Source organism: Rattus norvegicus, chromosome 18 (genome assembly GCF_021556685.1).
Source record: "Rattus norvegicus strain SHRSP/BbbUtx chromosome 18, alternate assembly SHRSP_T2T, whole genome shotgun sequence".
NCBI classification, from domain to species: domain Eukaryota; kingdom Metazoa; phylum Chordata; class Mammalia; order Rodentia; family Muridae; genus Rattus; species Rattus norvegicus.
Genome location: NC_141551.1, coordinates 12345631 through 12366054, shown reverse-complemented (window position 1 = coordinate 12366054; position 20424 = coordinate 12345631). Strand labels below are relative to the sequence as shown.

At 40.2% G+C, this 20424-nt stretch overlaps 1 protein-coding gene across 9 annotated transcripts in view; it reads left to right on the top strand.

Annotated features, from left to right (window-relative positions):
• Nucleotides 1-20424, top strand: part of Trappc8 (trafficking protein particle complex subunit 8) — a 76394-nt gene that overhangs the window by 7015 nt on the left and 48955 nt on the right. For 5 of the 9 annotated variants that reach the window (XR_015642225.1, NM_001437437.1, XM_087592580.1 and 2 more), the window contains 5 exon segments: nt 5568-5762; nt 14747-14836; nt 15295-15469; nt 18066-18219; nt 20263-20299. Coding sequence is in view for 6 of the 9 variants with exons in the window: in NM_001437437.1 (NP_001424366.1) it covers nt 5568-5762; nt 14747-14836; nt 15295-15469; nt 18066-18219; nt 20263-20299 (651 nt within the window). In the remaining 3 variants the exon portion in view is untranslated. 9 annotated transcript variants of the gene reach the window in all.

Here is a 20424-nt window from a genome sequence, read left to right as displayed (position 1 = left end):
TAACTTGAGTATTTCTTATTTACATTTTGATTGTTATTCCCTTTCCCGGTTTCTGGGCCAACATCCCCCTAGCCCCTCCCCCTCCCCTTCTATATGGGTGTTCCCCTCCCCATCCTCCCCCCCCATTACTGCCCTCCTCCCAACAATCACATTCACTGGGAATTCAGTCTTGACAGGACCAAGGGCTTCCCCTTCCACTGGTGCTCTTACTAGTCTATGCATTGCTACCTATGAGGTTAGAGTCCAGGGTCAGTCCATGTATAGTCTTTGGGTAGTGGCTTAGTCCCTGGACACTCTGGTTGGTTGGCATTGTTGTTCATATGGGTCTCGAGCCCCTTCAAGCCCTTCCAGGCCTTTCTCTGATTCCTTCAACGGGAGTCCCGATCTCAGTTCAGTGGTTTGCTGCTGGCATTCGCCTATGTATTTGCTGTATTCTGGCTGTGTCTCTCAGGAGAGAACTACATCCAGTTCCTGTCGGCCTGCACTTCTTTGCTTCATCCATCTTGTCTAATTGGGTGGCTGTATGTGTATGGGCTACATGTGGGGCAGGCTCTGAATGGGTGTTCCTTCAGTCTCTGTTTTAATCTTTGCCTCTCTATTCCCTGCCAAGGGTATTCTTGTTCCCCTTTTAAAGAAGGAGTGAAGCATTCGTGTTTTGATCATCCGTCTTGAGTTTCACGTGTTCTGTGCATCTAGGGTAAAAAGCATCTAGGTAAAGCATTTGGGCTAATATCCACTTATCAATGAGTAAAAGGCAGCTTCTTTAATTTGTCTTCTTTCTCCATTTCCTACCTTTTCCCACCTCCTTTCCCCTCCTTTTTCCTTTTATTCTTTTCCTCTTCTGTCTTCCTCCTCTTCATGATAAGGTCTCCCTGATGAGGTCTCATATGGGTCAGGCTGGCCTTGAACTCCTGATCATCTTTCCTCTACCCACACAGTGGAATTGCAAATGTGTACACCATACTTTTCTTTTTTGCTACAACTGTCATAATAATTTAAGTTAAATATCTTTTAGTTGTAAACTTTCCTCTTTTCCTTTGATATTCAGGGATTAAGCCTTTATGAGGCACCCGTACCCGAAACCTAAAGCATTCCATCTCAACATTTCTTGTTGCTATTCTGTTGTGACAGAATCAACCTAGGAAGAAGGGTTTGTTTTGATCGGCAGTTGAGGGTATAGTTCAGCTTGGTGGGGAAGGCATTGGCAGTAGTAGGATACAGGCTTACCAATCTGTCCTGTGGGTGGGACAGTGCTATATATATATATGGATTAATCCAGTCTAAATTCCACCAATCAGGCCAGAGGTTTGTCTCCTAGATTAGTCTAGATCCTTTCAGTTTGATTGTCACTATTGACTACTGCATATCTGTCCCTTCTCAACTTGATACCCAAGTATATCACTTTAAACTATTTTAATTTTTATTTTATGTTTTTGACTGCTTGCCTGTAAGTTTGTCTATGCACCACACATGGGTGTTGCAGCCCCTCTGAGGTCAGATGGAGTTGTCTGATCCCCTGGGACTGGAGTTACAGATGGTTGTGGGTTTCCACATGGATGCTGGGATTTGAACTCAAGTCCTCTAGAAGAACAACTAGTGCTCCTAAACATGGAGTTGTCTCTGTAACCACCAGTGTCTCACTTTGAAGCCACAGCCTTCTGCCATTTGTCCCTATAGGTACTTCATAATGTAAAATGCATTCAGTCTAAATTCAGAAGCCCTTGTAGTTTTTAACACTACAATATTCCGAAGTTAAGTGCAAAGTTTCTTCTGAAACACTAGTGATGTATTCACATAAACAATAAAATAAAAATAAAAACAACAGATTACATACTTCCAGTATGGGATGACACAAAATAAACACCCCCATTTCCAGAGCAGGGAATGAGAGTATAGCAAGGATGGTTTGAACCAATGCAGGACAGAAACCCAGCAGGCAAGCATTAAATCTTAAGCTCTGTGTTGGGTGTCTGGGCCTGTGCTCCGGGTCTTTTGTGTACCCCCACCGTTCCTGATCTGCTATCTGCAGCACATGTAGTCTCTCAAACCAGCTTCACTGTGTTCCTGTAGCTTTCCCTAGCAGATGTCCCATTGCCCTGGCCTTTTTGTGACATCGAGGAGTTCCCAGTACATCATAGGCTTTCCCTTCCAAGTTTTACACAGTGCTCTTTTAGGCTCTCTTAGCAGGGAATCCAACCCTGCCACATACTGCCCTGCCTCAGGGGCATTTTAGAACCTTGGCATAACCTTCCATGTCCTTTTGGTGCTTGCAACGTCCATGCCTGTAAAAACTAGTAGTGTGTGTGTTGCCAGCTTGAGGCGTATCTTGGGTCCCCTGGACCACAGTTGAATTGTTCTCTGTCCCTTCCTAGACGACTCTAGGGAGATAATTTTTCCTCCAGTTGTTTTTGAGCAGACCATCCCTTCAGTAGCATTGTTTAGACTCCTTTAGGGAAATTTGGATTTTCTCAAGGTATAGTACTAAAAGAGTGGAGCTGCTCTCTGGGTAATTTTCCTATTGTTTCTGTTCAAATAGGTTTCTGTAGAGTGGTAACAATTCATTCATTCATTCTTTCCTTCCTTCCTTCCTTTCTTCCTTCCTTCCTTCCTCTTTCTTTCTTTATGATTACTTCTCCTTTCTCTTACCTTTTTTTTTGAAGCTGAGGACCGAACCCAGGGCCTTGTGCTTGCTAGGCAAGTACTCTACCACTGAGCTAAATCCCCAACCCCACATCTCCTTTCTCACTAGCATGGCTTGTCTGCAACTTTTTATATATATACACATACATACACACACTCACACACACAATATATATATATATGTTTTATGCATATATATGATATATAATATATAATTAGAATAATATGGTACTATATAAGGCCCACTATATTTAGCTGCTTATAGTATTTGATAATTATGGAACAACTTTAAGGAAAATATGTGCAAAATTTGTTCCTAAAGATAGCAGAGATATACCACAATACTCTGGCAGTTCTGTTTTCCTTTATTTTTTTTCTCCCTTCTCCCTTTTCCCTTTTCTGTACTATAAATTGTGTGTAAGTGTGTGTATGTGTGTGTATGTGTGTGTGTAGGTGTATGTGTGTGTGTAGGTGTATGTGTGTGTAGGTGTGTGTGTAGGTGTATGTGTGTGTAGATGTGTGTGTGTGGGTGTGTGTGTGTGTGTGTGTGTGTGTGTGTGTATAGGTGTATGTGTATGTGTAGGTGTAGGTTCCTGTATGGAGGTCTGAGGGACTTGTGGAAATTTTTCTCTTCTTCCAATATACATGTGTGATCCAGGGATCAAACTCTAGTCTCAGGCTAGGCAGCAAATGCCTTTACCTGCTGACTCATCTTGCTGACCTCCCTTGTCTTCAGCTTTAAATCCCTTTTTTGAACAAATGGCACACATTTTTTATCACTTGTAAGCAGTGAGTAGTTAGCAAGACACAGTCTGGATACTGTCCGGCTTAATGTTCTCAGCCAATCAAAGTAATTCATTACCTTTGATTTGGCCTCACCGAAGCTCTCAGGCCATAGGAAGATGCAGACAGTTTCTTTGTCAGAATATAGCAGGAATGACTTCTAGCTTAGTTCCTGGAGTCTTTCTTTCTTGTGAAACCTCATGTTTTTCTTGGTTATCTGATTTTCCAAATTTCTACCAGAATGGCCTGTTAAACCCCTTTTACAACATTGTAAGGCTTTAAAGCCCAGAGTTCTAAGCCCTCTGACATTCTTCTTGTGAAGAGTCTCAAAGACCTAACAATCATGGTCAGATTTATCACAAATTCTACTTCTGCTGTCAGTTTCATATTAGTTACTTTCTTCACTGCTGTGACAAAATACCTGATTAAAACATCTTAAAAAGGGCAAGTGTTTTTGGCAGTTTGACAGTCTGAGGGTGTACTCTATTAGGGGAGGACACTGCAGCAGAACAGGAGGCTGGCTGCTTACCTCACATTCACACTCACCAGAGAGATGAGTGAATGTGGGTGTTCAGCTCACTGTGTCTTTTTTATTCAGCTTAGGACTTGAGCCCATGTGATGTAAGTCGGTCCACATTCAGGGAGGGTCCCCTTACTTCCCCGAATCTATCTAGTCAGGTATACTCAGGTTTGCTTCCTGATGACTCTAGAGCCTGTCAAATTGAAATTACCGACAACTACTATAACATTGATGTAGTATTTGACAGTTATGGAACAACCTTAAAGAAAATACATGTAAAATATGTTCCTAAAGATATCAAAGGTGTATTATAGGACTCTGGCAATTCTCTTTTCCTTTCTCTTTTTCCTCTTCCTTTTCCCTTTTGGTGTCATAATTATATAGTTGGGAAGTTTTTTTTGGTTTTTTTTTTTTTTTTTTTTTTTTTTTTGGTTTTTTTTTTTTTCGGAGCTGGGGACCGAACCCAGGGCCTTGCGCTTCCTAGGTAAGCGCTCTACCACTGAGCTAAATCCCCAGCCCTTGTTTTTTTTTTTGTTTGTTTGTTTGTTTTTTTTTTTTACAAGAACAGTTTATTGAATGCACACACCGGAAGAGGACATCAGATCCTATTACAGATGGTTGTGAGCCACCATGTGGTTGCTGGGATTTGAACTCAGGACCTCTGGAAGAACAGTCAGTGCTCTTAATCACTGAGCCATTTCTCCAGCCCCTGGGAAGTTTTAATTATTGAGGGAGGTCTATATATTTAAATGAGGAAACTATCAGATCAATACAGGGAATACAACAAATACATTTCCATTATTCAACTAGAAAATGTAAAACTTGTCATCTTTCTAAATCTTTGCGTGTGCAAATATGTGTGTTCATGGTGTGTGTGTATGTGTTTGTGTTTGCAGGGCAGGGGAAAATCTGGGTATCTGTCGTTGTCTTTCACCTTGTGTGAACTAGGTTCTCCTTGTTCACCCCTGCATGTGCCATGCTGGTGGCTTGTGAGTATCCCAGTATTTATTCTCTTGTTTCCACCACCATGTCTCTGGTGTCTCATACCTTTTACTCAAGCACTAAAGCAGCTCAGGCCAGAGGCATGCCTGGCTATAAGTTCAAAGCCAGCCCAGATTACAAAATGAGAAAAATATTCACAACATATGCTATTTTGATATTTTATTGTTTTTATTTTTATTTTTTTGTTGAAACATTGCCTCATTTTGGACAACTCTAAATGTAGGGGAAACAGGACCTATAGGGAAATCATGACCAGTAGTATTGTGTGAGAGGTAAGTCCCCCCTCCCCCCCACCCCCTTTGAGACAGCCTCATGTAGCCCAGGCTGGCCCCGAACTCCTGGTCCTCCTACTTCTACCTTTCAAGTGCTGGGATTAGAGGTATGTGCCACTATGGCTGGCTAAAGAGGAAGGCAGTTTATGATTAATAGGTATTTCTTTTGGTTTGTAAGGGAAAATGTAACCAGTTATATTTTGGAAGAATATTCTTTTTCTTCTTTTTTTTTTATTTGATTTGAGTTTCTTTTGTGTTTGAAAACAGTTAAACCAATTTTGGTTTAGGATGCATTTTACCAAGTTAATTTAAATTTTCTTTCTCTCTCTCTCTCTTTTTTTAAAAAAAAGTTCACATGAGAGATCCTAATAATCAACTGCATATAATTAAAAATTTGAAGATAGCAGTAAGCAACATTGTCACCCAGCCACCTCAGCCGGGAGCCATTGGGAAGCTTTTGAATGATGTTGTTTCTGGCAGCCAGCCTGCAGAAGGATTAGTCGCTAATGTGATTACAGCAGGAGATTATGACCTTAATATCAGTGGTAAGTAATAAGTGTTACTATTTTTTAAGTGAAAATTTCTTTTGTTAGGAGAATAAATTTCTTTGTCTTAGAAACTTTTCAACCATGTACTTCAGTGTTTACACAGTGTTAGAGCTGGGCCTACAGAGCAGTTCTGAAAGACTCTCCCAGGAACTTCTGTTTTATTCTAGCACCCGTGTAAGTAGCCTAGGGTAATCAATGTTCCATGATAAAACTAATACCAGATCACAGGAGTTTGATTTTTGTATGACTTGATTATTAAATGAAAAACATGATAAACTTTTAATCTTGCTTGGAATTAAGTGGAAATGTTTATAAAATAGATGTAAATACATAGTTTAGATATCTTACACTGGTTTAGATAATTTAGTAAATGTTTTCATGATAAGACTTATAAAATATTATATTAATATATAGAATGAGTTAATCTTTGATGTGATTCTCTTTCAGTGTCCAAAAGTCTTTACTTATTAAAAATACATGAGGAGAATTCTTAAAAGGAATATTAAAAAGTATGTCATCTAATTACAATCTCTCAGCAGCTTAAAAACTGCCTAAAAAGCAGCCTAATTTTTTTAAGTTGATATAATTTATATTTTGACACTTTTATACTTACTAGTTATATAGTAGATCTTCCTGTGCCAATGAGATGGCTCAGCTAGTAACATGTTTGCCATGCAAGCCAGATAGCTGGAGTGTATACCCCAGAACTAACTCGTGGGAATATGGAAGAGAAGTGCCTTTACAAAGTTGTCCTCTGACCTCTAGGTCATAGGCACTGGGACACACATGCAACCCCGCATGTATTATTTATTATTATTATTATTATTATTATTATTATTATTATTATTTCATTGTTATTAATAATACAATAATATAACTATTACTATTCAGAACTTGCTGCCGTATGCAGAGAATAGGTTGTAAGTCAGCATGGTATTTATGCCCAGAACTGTCTGTAGAATTACTGTGTTTCAGTTTGCCGTATTTTTCTTTACCATCAGTTTTAATTGCAGCAATATAGATCAGTCCGATTATTTTGTTTTATCTTTTTTTTATTTTATAGTTCTGGGACTTATCCCAGGGCCTTAAACATGCTAGTAGTCATTGAGCCCACCACTGAGCTATACCAGTCAAAACACCAATCAAAAGAGTTTGAATTTTTAGATGCAGGGTTAATCAGTTTCTGGCACAATGTATTTTAATGAGATGCAAAAATTTGAATATTTACTTGAGAAATGGTAGAAATTGAGGGGCTTTTTGTTGTTGTTAGTGTTGTATGAAAGGCAGAGAGTCAGATGCTACTATCTTAAGCTTTTATACTATAAACCTGAGTTAATTGGGTAATTGAGGTAGGCCACTGACTGTTGATGAAGCTTTGCTTCATCTCCGAAAACATGAACTTGACAAGATTAATTCTTCCTTCCTCTATCCCCTTCCTTGTTTGCTCTTTCTCTGTCTGCTCTCCTCACCCCCTCTCTCTCCTTCTCTTCGTCTTTCTTCCATCCCCTTATGTGATCTCCCCTTCTCTGCCTGCCCCCATTGGTTTTTGTTGTTGTTGTTGTTGTTTTGTTTGGGTTTTTTGTTTGTTTGGTTTTTTTTTTTTTTTTTTGGAGACACAGTCTCACTGTGTAGCCCTAGGTGGGTATGAAGAGAAACCATGACCAAGGCAACTTATGATTATGAAGGCAGACATTTGATTATAATGTTAGAGATTTAGTCCATGTCATGTCAGGAAGCATGGTAGCATCTAGGCAGACCTGGTGCTGGGGAAGGAGATGATAGTTCTGCGCTTTGATCAGAAGGCAGCTAAAAGGAAGCTCTCTTCTGCAATGAGTGAAGCCTGAGCATAGAAGGAGACCTCCAGAGCCCACCCCACAGTGACACAGTTCCTCCAACAAGGCCACACCTCCTAACAGTGCCACTCCCTATGGGCCAAGCATATTCAAACCACCACAATGTCCTATAACTCACACAATTCACCTGCCTCATCTTCCTGAGCCTTGGAATTAAAGGTATGCACCTGTCTTAGCTAGGGTTTCCATTGCTATGAAGAGACACCATGACCAAGGCAACTCTTATAAAGGACAACATTTAGTCAGGGCTGGCTTACAGATTTAGAGGTTTAGTCCATTATCATCATGGCAGGAACTGTGACAGTCTCCAGGTAGACATGGTGCTGGGGAAGGAGCTGAGAATTATACATCTTGTTCTGAAGGCAGATAGAAGACTGTTGTCCTCAGGCAACTAGGAGGAAACCCTCAAAGCCCATCCCCACAGTGACACATTTTCTCTAACAAGGTCACATCTACTCCAACAAGGCCATACCTAATAGTGTCATTTCATGGGCCAAGCATATTCAGACCATCACATTACCATCACACTCAGTCCATTCTTGAGGAAAGGCCTCAAGATTTCTGTGTAGCCGGTGGTGCCTTTGAACTCCCTTGACCCTCCTGCTTCTGCCTTTCAAGTGCTAGAAATTCAGGTGAGAACAACCACTTCTAGATTCTGTGAATCTATATTAACATGGTGTTTCTTCCTTTCTCTCCTTCACTCTCTCCTTTTCTCTCCCTTCCTCCCTCTCTCCTTTCCTCTCTTGAGACCATGTCTTTCTATGTAGCCCTGGCTAGCCTGGAACTTGTGTCAGTCCTCTTGCCTCTTGACAGGGCAATACTGCTAAAGTGTACTGGCTGGTTGTGTGCCAACTTGACACAAGCTAGAGTTATCACTGAGAAAGGAGCCTCCCTTGAGGAAATGCCTCCACGGGATCTAGTAGTAAGGCATTTTTCTCAATTAGTGATTAAGGGCGGGAGGGCCCATTATGGGTTGTGCCATCCCTGGGCTGATAGGGTTCTATAAGAAAGCAAGCTGAACAAGCCAGGGGAAGGAAACCAGTATCCCTCCATGGCCTCTGCATCAGCTCCCGCTTCCTGACCTGCATGAGTTCTGGTCCTGACTTCTTTTGGTGATGCACAGCAATGTGGAAGTGTAAGCTGAGTAAACCTTTTCCACCTCAACTTGCTCTTGGTCATGATGTTTTATGCAGGAATAGAAACCCTAAGGCAAATTGGTACCAGCATAGTGGAGTATTCCTGTGACAACCTGACCATGTTTGGGGAAGGACTGTGGAAGGACTTTGGAACTTTGAGCTAGAAGAGCCATTGGGATGTTAAGAGTTTTGTGGGATGTTCTGTAGGAGCTCGGAAGATAATGTTGAGAACAGTGCAGAAGATGGAGGTCTGGCTTGTGAGATTTCAGAGGGAAGATTAAAGACTTATTAGGGATGTTACTGTTTTGATTGTGAGGATTTTGTGGTTTTTGGTTAGCTGGGGCTGAAGAATCAGCTGTGATTAACAAGAAACCAGAACTACTAAAGCAAACCTTTGAGTTACTGGGACTATTGATGCTGGTCAGGTGGAGCTAAGAATTTAGTGGTGACTAAGAAGAGACCAGCCTCACTGAGGTGAAATCTGGGAAGTGTTTTGTGAGAGCACAAAGAGGCTGTGCTCCAGAGATAGCCAAGGTTGTACCTTGTGCTGTGGCTGGACTTGGTAATGTGTAAGAGTCACCCAGGTGGTACTGGTTGTGAAGGCATGAAGGGGTCATGAAGAGCAGCTGAGGCTGGGCACTGTGAGAGGCCATGGAAGGCCATTGGTGAAGGTGCAGCCTCAGTTGCAGTTGATGCTCCAGAACTGAAGGAGTTGTGCAAAGGAGCGGAGGCTTGGCACCATAAAGAGAGCCTGTGAGCAGCTATTGGTCAAGCCTAGCTGCAGTGGAAGATGGTAGTGTTTTGGAGATGCAAGTACTGTGAGATGACCACCAAGAACAGCAGCAGCAGTGGAGTACAGGCAGCTAGAGCCTAGAAGACAAGGTGTGCGCTACAAAGGGCAGAGCTGGAGAAGTGACCCAAGCCCTTGGAGAAGCCCAGAAGATCGTGAGTGGATCCCAGACATTGGATGGTTTGAGTTTTGATTTCATTTTTGATTGTGACTGTGCCCTGATATTTTTCCCTCTTGAGGGAAGAAAGTATTTTAGTGGAGGCTACAGTTAAGAGCCTTTGAATTATAAAAACACTTTGAATTTTAAAAGAGATTGGATATTTTTTTTTTCCCGGAGCTGGGGACCGAACCCAGGGCCTTGCGTGTGCTAGGCAAGCGCTCTACCGCTGAGCTAAATCCCCAACCCCGAGATTGGATATTTTAAAGGAATTGAAATTTTAATATGTAAGAATTTGTAAAGACTGTGGGATTCTTAAAGTTATTTAGATCTTGGGGATGAATAAGAAAGTAAGGGTTGGGCTGGAGAGATGGCTCAGTGGTTAAGAGCTGACTGTTCTTCCAAAGGTCTTGAGTTCAATTTCCAGCAGCCACATGGTGGCTCACAACCATCTGTAATGGGGTCCAGTGCCCTCTTCTGGTGCGTCTGAAAACAGCAACAGTGTACTAACATACATTAAATAAATAAGTCTTTAGAAGACAAAAAAAGAAAATGTATTAAAAAAAAAGAAAGTAAGGGTTGAGGCTTAATAGTGATATGTTTTTGTGTCAAGTTGACAAGGGGTCAATTGTACTGGCTAGTTTTGTGTGTCAACTTGACAGAAGCTGGAGTTTTATCACAGAGAATGGGGCCTCCCTTGAGGAAATGACTCCATGAGATCCAGCTGTGAGGCATTTTCTTAATTAGTGATCAAGGTGGGGCAGGGTGGGGGTGGCCCTTGTGAGTGGTGCCATTCCTGAGCTGGTAGTCTTGGGTTCTACAAGAAAGCAAGCTGAGCAAGCCAGGGGAAGCAAGTCAGTAAGTAACATCCCTCTGTGGCCTCTGCATCAGCTCCCGGTTCCTGACCTGCTTGAGTTCTGGTGATGAACAGCAAAGTGGAAGTGTAAGCTGAATAAACTTTTTCCTCCCCCAGCTTGCTTTTTGGTCATGATGTTTTGTGCAGGAATAGAAACCCTGACTAAGACATAAGGTTAACGTTTGGTTTTCAAGTTTATTGATTTTCTGGTATATACTTTGCATTGCTACGTAGAGATGTATAAGGTACTCCTTATAAGCTTATAATCTAGGTAAGGACCATCCTTAATCAGCAATCATAATACATTCTGGTTTATAATTTGTTAGCCACAGTGTAAGAATATTGTCTGGTAGGGGTTGGGGATTTAGCTCAGTGGTAGAGCGCTTGCCTAGCAAGTGCAAGGCCCTGGGTTCGGTCCTCAGCTCCGAAAAAAAAAAAAAAAAAGAATATTGTCTAGTGACTTTCCAAAGTGTGTGTGTGTGTGTGTGTGTGTGTGTGTGTGTGTGTGTGTGTGTGTAGACGGTTTCTTCTCTGTAGTGTAGGCTGCACTAGAACTCATTGGCCCTGGATCGCCTCCAACTCAGGGCTGGATTTCCTGCGTGGTTCTGGAGTATAAAGATTATAGGCAGGTAACCATCTTTCTTCATGAAAAACATACTGTCCCTTTCTTACTGAGGCAGAGTATGCTGGGTAAAGAGATACTGCTTTCAAACTCCCTTGGTAGCTGAAGATGACCATGAGTCCTCGTCAAATACAGGTATTTCTTGTGATGGGTCTCCTTTTCCAGATTGCTGTCATGTTACTCCTTAGCTGTGGCCCAGTGCTCTCTTTTCCAGTACTTGTCATATTTGTACCAGTCAGTATATCTAATTTCTCTGATGAGAACGTGGTCTTCTGGTGTCTTTAAACTTTCACCTTTTCATCATCTATTTTCTGTGTTTTTGATTTATAATATTCCTAAATTTATACATTCCCATGGAGTAGTCTGGTTTGAACTGTATTTTATTCTGATAAAAACTTGAGTGAAAAATTTGTTAACCTGTCTGAAGGATGAAAACACATTTCTGCCTTGCTTTACACACCTGTGCTTAATGTCCAGCATCTGCTTCCACTCTGCCAGGAAGTATGTCAGAGTGTGTACTTTGCTGTTTTCTTTTTTATTCAATTTAAATAAAAGTTTATATAGTTTTATAAATACCTGTGTTTATAAAGTTCCAAAGTCAAATCATGAAACACAGTTGGTGTTGTAGCTCAGCAGTAGAGTACCTGTCTGTGGTGCACGAAATTCTGAACTTGATCATTTGTACCACATAAACCGTGTGTAGTGGCCATACCTGCAGCCCAGCACTTGGGAGGTGGAGGCAAATGGGTCAGAAATGTATTAGTTTAATTTCTGTTGGCTATGGTTAAACACCCTGGCAAAAGAAACTTAGGAGAGAAAGGGTTTACTCTGGGGAAGAAATGTCAGTCATGGCCAACTAGTCATGTTACTTTGGCAGTCTCAAAGTAGAATGAGAATAGGAAATGTGGCCAGGCTAGAAAACCCCAAAGCCTAATGATATATTTTCTCCACCAAGATTCTACCGCCTAAAGATTCCATAGCCTTTCTAAACTGCCATCAGCTGGGTACCAAATATTCAAATATTTGCATTTAGGGGGGGACATTTTCAAACCACAGCAAGGACTTAAGGTTACCTTGGCTTTATAGTGAGTTCAAGTCAGCTTAGACTAGCTGAAACCCCTATTTCAGACACAAACAAAAGACAAGACCAATAATATATAAATATATATATATCTCCACCCTCTTCCTCTCCCCCTCTCCTTTACCCCTCTCCCTCTTTCCTTTCTTTCCCAAGAGGTAATTGATTTGGCTTTTTTTCTTGGAGAGCTTGGGATCAAGCCCAGGGCCTCATGCATTCTAGCAATGTCTTACCACAGAACTTTATCCAAAGCCCTCCTGTTAAGTTTATGTTTTCATTGTCTTTAAAAATATAAGCAAAATTTCTTGTGAAATGAACTATTTTTGTGAGATACTTTGTTACTTAGTTTTCGATAACTCTTTTCTTGGTATTGATAATAAATTAAAAACACATGAGTTTTTTGTTTTTTTTAAATTTATTTATTTATTTTATGTGTGTGTAAGTACATTGCTGCTGTCTTCAGACACACCAGAAGAGGGCATCAGATCCCGTTACAGATGGTTGTGAGCCACCATGTGGTTGTGGGAATTGAACTCAGGACCTCTGGAAGAGCAGTTAAGGGCTCTTAATCATTGAGCCATCTCCCAGCCCAACACATGAGTTTTTAAGTTGGAGATTATTTGATTTGGAAAGAAGAATTTTTTGTGGTTTGTGAGAAAATTAGTTTTTTTTTTTTAAGATTTATTTATTATGTGTGAGTGCACTGTAGCTGTCTTCAGACACATCAGAAGGACATCAGATCTCATTACAGATGATGGCGAGCCCTTGGAATCAATGCTCTTAACTGCTGAGCCACCTCTCCAGCTGGGAAGTTAGTTTCATATTGTGACAAATGCATATAGTTGTGTCATTCATTCTCCATTTCCATGAAGATTGTAATATTTTTGGGAAATGTTATAACATCATCCTCCTAACCAAACTGCATGTAAGAGCGTTTCTTGTAGAAAACTGTCGTAGTTAATTTCTTCCCCCTTTGTGACCTGGTCTCTCTGTGTTGTGCTGTGTAGACTAGGCTGGCCCTGAACTCAGAGATCTGTCTGCCTCTGCCTCCTCAGGCTGGCATTAAAGGTGTGCATCACAATACCTGGCTGCAGTAAAAACGTTTATTTCTTTGGTTGTAGTGACACAAATGGTAGTCTATACAGGTAATCAAAGGTCAGACAGGGATACATAGGGAAATGCTATCTGAAAAACCAAACAAATAACAAAAGCTTATTTGGTACCAGACGAGATACGGTATTCGGTCAGCATGTATAGTTTTTCTTCCACCTTCTAGGCCTTTATACCTGGTGCTCAGCACACACCTTGCAAGTGCTTGGATTACAGGATGTCTGTGCCACTCTGCATGCCTAAGAGGCTTCACCATGTACCCTTTCCTTTTGCTTTCTATTTCTTTCACTCAGCTGTTTGAGACCTGATCTCACTTTATAGCCCAGGCCGATGTCAGGTTTGTTATCCTTCTGTTTCAGACTCTTTGAGTGCTGTGTTTAGAGGCACGAACCACTGTGCCTAAGTTTAAGTATGTTAAAAAAAAAAGATGTAAAGTTAATTGCTAACGAGTTGACTTGATTATAAAGTAATTATATTCTTGAAAGTCTCTTTACAAAGGCTTTAATGGGTCAGTGAGATGGCTCAGAGTAAAGGTGCTTGTTGCTGCAAACCTGACCACTTGAGTTCAGTTCCCAGAACCCATGGTATAAGCAGAGAACCAACCTGAAAGTTGTCCTCTGACCTCCACATGCGTGCATACACATATATACATACATACTCCTCCCTACCACATACACACTCATTCACACACTCACACAGTACTGATAAGATGTAAAATTTTGAAAGACTTGGTGTAGTCATACTCAGTTGTCAAGCTATAGAATTTCTTACCATGTTGACATTTTCAGTCAGATGATCTTTTGTGTGTGTGGAGCTGTTTTGCTCTGTGCACTGTAAGATGTCTTTGAGTTTCTGACCATTTTTAGCACCAGTAGTCATGTCTTCTCTGTTGTGACAACCAAAAATATCTTCCAATATTGTCCAGTTTTTCCTGAGGGGTGAAATCAGTCTCATTGGAGAGCCAGCATCAAGTGTGATCTCCTATGAACAGAGTCTGTTTGATCATAAGATGACTGCTTCAGGGACCTAAGGTTTATTCTTGTTATTTTGGTCTGCTAAGTCCGTGGCTCTGAGATGCTACACAGGCTCAGGAGTGACACTTTCACTCTGTAAACCTGAGTAGTCCCACTTATAGATATATTTGCATGAATAGCTCAAAACACATATGTTATAATATGCTATATATATAAATAGGTGAATGATTTGATATATTTATATATCATTCTGTATCTACAAATAAGAAATTTTTCTGTTTGCCTTGATATCAAATGTATCTTGAAGCACAGGTAACAATACTTGTTTACTACTAGAAATTATTATCTTTCTTTTATAAACTGATTCTGCTGAAGACTAACCATTTTGCATGTTGTTAATTTTAGCTACTACTCCATGGTTTGAGTCTTACAGAGAGACCTTTCTGCAGTCCATGCCAGCATCAGATCATGAGTTTCTGAATCACTATTTAGCATGTATCCTTTAAGTCATCTGAAAGCCAGGAGTTGTTAATCGTACAAAGACAAAATTCTTGAGAAGTTATAAAGAATGGAGAATTTTTTTTTGTTGGTAATGATATTATGTTCAAAATTTACTTTTTTGGATTTTCTGATCTGGGTACTTGAGGTATGTATGTGAATGCATTGTATGTGTGGTGTATGCTCATGTAGGCAAGCAGATGTATTTGCATGTGCACACGGAGGTCAGAGGAAGAGGTCCTTCCTTAGATGTTGTTCAGGCTGGCCTGGAACTCACAGTACAGTGCAGACACAGCCTTGAACTTACAACTCTCTTGTCTCAGCCTCCTGAGTATCTGGGATTAACAGGCTTGTGCCATGGGGCCTGGCCAGATGATCTCTCCTAAAATTTATATTAATAAAGTAGTGTTTATCATTGAGAGGTGTGATAATTTCCCTGACATTGTGGTTATAAGGTATGCTGGTGGCATCATCTGCTGAAGCAGAACCCATGGAACAGTTTTCAAAGTTGTCACAGGAACAGCATCGAATTCAGCACAACAGTGATTATTCCTACCCTAAGTGGTTTATCCCAAATACACTTAAATATTACGTGCTTTTGCATGATGTGACTTCAGGAGATGAACAGAGGTAAGTGTTTCGTTTAAAATTTTGTTTTTAAAGAGAATCACATCTGTGTGTGTGTGTGTGTGTGTGTGTGTGTGTGTGTGTGCGCGCGCGCGTACGCGCGCTCACTCACATGCATATTTATATTTGTATGTGTCATGGCACACATGTGGAGGTCAGAGGATGTCCTTTAGGAGGTGGTTCTTTTCCACCATGGGGCCTGGTGGTTGACCTTAGGTTGTTGGTGTCGAGTGCCTTTACTTACTGAGCTGTCTGCTCTTCCCTAAAACGAATTCTTGTAATAACAACATAAAAATGATCTTATGTTTATGCTTTAGAGTTTACTTTGGCATTTGTTTCAAGGTGCAGGTCCAGTTAACCTTGTTTCATACTATCCTTAATATCTGATTACCACTTGGGACTAGTAACTTAGAGTTCTTACTTTTTAACCTAAGTGTTCACTGGGAGAGATTGGAGATGATGTAGGTAGTTGAGACTGAACCTGTCTCTACTGTATCCTAAGCAGTCTGCCTGTGAGCACTAACTCCGTCCCTAATTAATTTTCTATAAACTCAGAACAGATATTTCTTGTGGACTATTCATTTTTAGGATTAAAAAGACATGTCTAAAATCCATTAGTATATGCATGTGAGCTGGTTATTAAAATTACTTTGATTCTGTTGAACAGGGTTTATCCTCCTGTATTGAATGGTCCTAAAAGAATGTTCAGTTGACAGTAGAGAATTAAGCCAAGGAATCTTAATTTTAATTTTTATACGATTTTGCTTACTGTGCGTGTGTGTACATCACATCATGCATGTAAGGTCAGGCGACACTGAAAGGGACCAGTTCTCCTACCATGTGGGCTGAGGGAATAGAACCCTCAGGTCTTCAGCCTTGACACAGCCTGCATATCTATAAGCCATCTGAATAGCCTAGGTCCTAGGATTTTAGCAGTTATTAATAAAGTGAGCAGGAATTTGACTTCAGGGTGTATATACATAAACATATTTCTGCATTTATTTATATATATTGTTTTATAACTTTTATTAACAGCCTTAATAAGATGTTATATGATTTTGTTGTTTGCTAGGGTTATTTGTATAATGTTACCATTTGCCCATTGAGTAAGTCTTCATATTTTCTAGATGTCCCTCTCCTTTCAACATAGCCAATTAACTGAAAATAGCTATGTAACTAGATTTGGGGCTAGACATGTATGTAGCTCAGTGGTTGGTCATAACCTTTTCTTGAGGCCCCGGGTTCAATATCCAGGCTTGAAAGAATTAAAAAATTACAAATAAACAAGCAGATTAGACTCAAGAGAATTTCATTTCTCAGTTTTACTCTTTGCTTCTTAGGCTGTCACATTTCAATTGTTTTCCACCAAGAGCCTTACCCCCACTACCACGCTGCCCCCCATCTCTCTTTCTTCATATTTTATGTAGCTGAGTTCAAACTTGGTATGTAACTGAAGATGTGTGTGTGTGTGTGTGTGTGTGTGTGTGTGTGTTTCAAAAAAATGGAAAAAAGTATTTTTTAAATCTGAAAAGTAGCTCAAGGCTTCAGCTACTCTAACTTTTTCAAGAATAAAAGTGAGTCTGTGTAAGGAGGGCTTTATCTGCTTTGGTATAGTTCTCTTCCCTGTCCTATAAAAACTTTTTGATGTTACAATTTTGTTTATTAATAAATAGTTTTAAAAGATATTTTTGTTATGCTTTCTGAAGATGAGTTCCACAGTGACAGAAAGCAGCTGATGTGTATGTTTGAAGTAGCTCTTTGGAAACAGGCAGCTCCACTGTAGCATGAGGAGAGCTGCTGTAAGGAACTCATTTGCTTTCTGTATCCCCCAAACTAATAGAATTAGAATTGCCTGTGCAACAGATATGACTGTCTCGAAGGTAGGTTTAATTAGCCTGAGATTTTGTTTACATTTTTATATTCTCTAAATTTTCTGTTTTGCCTTTTTTGGGGGTATTCCTGGATTATTTGAAACATCTGTTGTGAGAGCTGGAGTCATGCTCAGGGTTAGGAGCGCTGCCACCCTTGCAGATGACTCAGAGTCATGTCTCAGCACCTCACCTACATGGCACTCGCACTGACAACAGGTCAGCCCCAGAGATCTCATACCTTCTTCTAGCCTCCTTGGACTCCTGTATGCAGGTAGTGCATAGTAGATCTGTGCACACGCGTGCGCGCGCGCACACACACACACACACACACACACACACACACACGCTTAAGAAACCTAAAAATAAAATCTACTGTCTGGACTTACCGGGTGTTGCAGTGGTTAAAGGTTCTTGCTGCTAAGGCTGCTGACCTGAGTTCAGTCTCCACAACCCATGTGGTAGAAGGAGAAAACCAACTCCTGAGCATTGTCCTCTAACAGTCACACATGCAGTGCTATGTGAGCATTGTCCTCTGACAGTCACACATGCAGTGCTATGTGAGCATTGTCCTCTGACAGTCACACATGCAGTGCTATGTGCCCGTGACCTCCCCACATAAATAAAAATATGAAAGTAATATAAAGACAAGTAAAAAATTTAAGGTCTGCTAAGTTCTGTCTGAAGTTTGTCTAAGGTTATTACAAAGTTTTTTTTCCTTGTTTCTTTAGAGCTGAATCAATTTATGAAGAAATGAAACAGAAATATGGAACTCAGGGTTGCTATTTACTTAAAATTAATTCTCGAGCACCAAATCGAGCATCAGATGAGCAGATACCAGATCCTTGGAGTCAGTATCTCCAGAAAAATAGTATTCAAAACCAGGTACATCTAAAAACTGAACCAAACCACAAAAATTGTATTTAAGTTAATTTCAAAAAGATAGGACTATAGATTTTTCTTTTTTGAGGGGTAGGTGGAGACAAGGTCTTTATACCTGACTGACCTGGAATTCATTATGTAGATTAAAGTGGCCTCAAACTCAAAATTATCCATCTGTCTCTGCCTGTTGAGTGCTAGGATCAAAGGTGTGTGCCACTAGGCCATGAAGTTGCTCTGCAGCCCAGACTGTCTATTCCTAGCTCTTAATCATCCTGCTCAGCCTTCCAAGTGTTGACATGCACTAGCATGGGTCCGAACATAGTGGGATATCAACACGAAAACAAGCATAGCCAAGACAGACAAGAGGGGAGAAAGATGACTTACAGGCAACAGGCAAGGCGATTCGGGAAGTCATTTTCAGAGCAGTGCCCTCCTTGATTAGAGGAAGCATGAGGATTTCATTTGGGGTCCATTCTTAACCTTTCTCTGTTGTATTTCTGCACAAGCATGCTCAGCTTAAGTTCATAATTTAAAGAAACGATAGATGGATGTATTGTTGGACATGCTCAGTTCAGAGTCATGGAGCACACGTGAAAGGAAGGGTACAGTGTCCTTGGTCATGCCCAGCTTGCACCTTAGTTTTTGCTGGAAATAAAGGGAAGGGTGCTTTGAAAGCACAATCACACGAGAGCCTTACCTTAAAGGTACCTGCCTTGCTTAGTGACTAACAAGTTAACTAATATGACTTATTTTGATCCATCAGTATGGGCTCTTACATAAAATGGTTCATTTTGAAAAGTGAATTACATATGTATCATTTACTTTCTCTTGCCGCTGGTTATTTGATTGTTGAAGTGGAGAGTTGTAAAGTTTATTTTTCTCACAAAGTTAAGTAACAGTGCGCTACTTGGCAGAGTCGATGGCAATCCTTCTATCTATTTGGTTAGTAGCGATTTGACTTTTTTAGCTTGGCAGTGGTGGTGCACACTTTTAATCCTGCCACTCAGGAGGCAGAGGCAGGTGGATCTCTGAGTTTGAGGTCAGCCTGCTCCACAGAGAGAGTGTCAAGACAGCCTAATCTACAGAGGAAAACCGTGTCTTGAAAATAGAAACAACAAAATTTGACTTTTTTGTTTAAAAGGAAGATTTTTTTCAAATGATGGGAAATATTTTTTGTATAGCTACCCTACTTTATTTGCTCTTGATGTGATATTTACAAATCATTTTAAAAGTTTATATGATTATTGATCTAATAGAAATGTTAATTAAAATTTTTTTATTTCCTTATTTTTCTGTCTTGTAGAATTTTTAATTTAGACATAGTGTCTAATGTTTTACTCATTTTTTTAAATATTTACTGATTTCTACTTATAAATGTGAGTTTCTTCAGACATTAGAAACCTTGAACTGTAGCCAAGAGCATTAAGTGCTCTTAAACACTAAGCCATCTCTCCAACCCATTTTGCTCATTTTAATATTGAAATACTGCTGGCTTTCTTTCATATTATGCTGGGGGGAGGGAACCTTTAGACATAAATGAACCCAAATCAAAACAGCTTTTTTTCCCCCTTAATGTTCATGTCATGTTCATGTAGGGTTCAGAGATGGCCTGAGAGTTCAGTGCCTCTGTAGATCTGAGAACTGTGTGGGTGTTTCTCATAGGCCTTCAGTCTGTTCAGAATCCACTCTTGCTCACGTTGTGTTTATTACCTGGGAGATTTTGAAATTGTTCTCCCCTGCCTGACTCTGACAGGCTTTTCTTTGCCATTATCAATTTTAGGATTCATAGGCATATTTATGTGCTTATATAACATCTGCATGAATATTGAGATGCATTTGAAATGGAGGTCATTTAAATGCAGAAGTTTACTGAGTATGAAAGGAATTAAAATACAGCATGACAGACTAGAGGGCCAGAAGACAAAAGTATTACTTTATCAAGTCCATGAAGCCACATTCAGCAGGAGGATCATAGGTATTAGTGTATTTAGCAGTATCTAAACATGATTATTTATATTGCTAACACTTTGCATTTTGTTTTGCTAGGAATCATATGAAGATGGCCCTTGTACTATGACCTCCAGTAAGAATTCTGATAGTAACTTGCTTTCATTGGATGGACTAGATAACGAAGTCAAAGGTCTTGTTATGCTTTCTAAGTTCCCTCTTGGCTGAAAGTATTTACTGTTATTAAAGCACTCTTGTTGG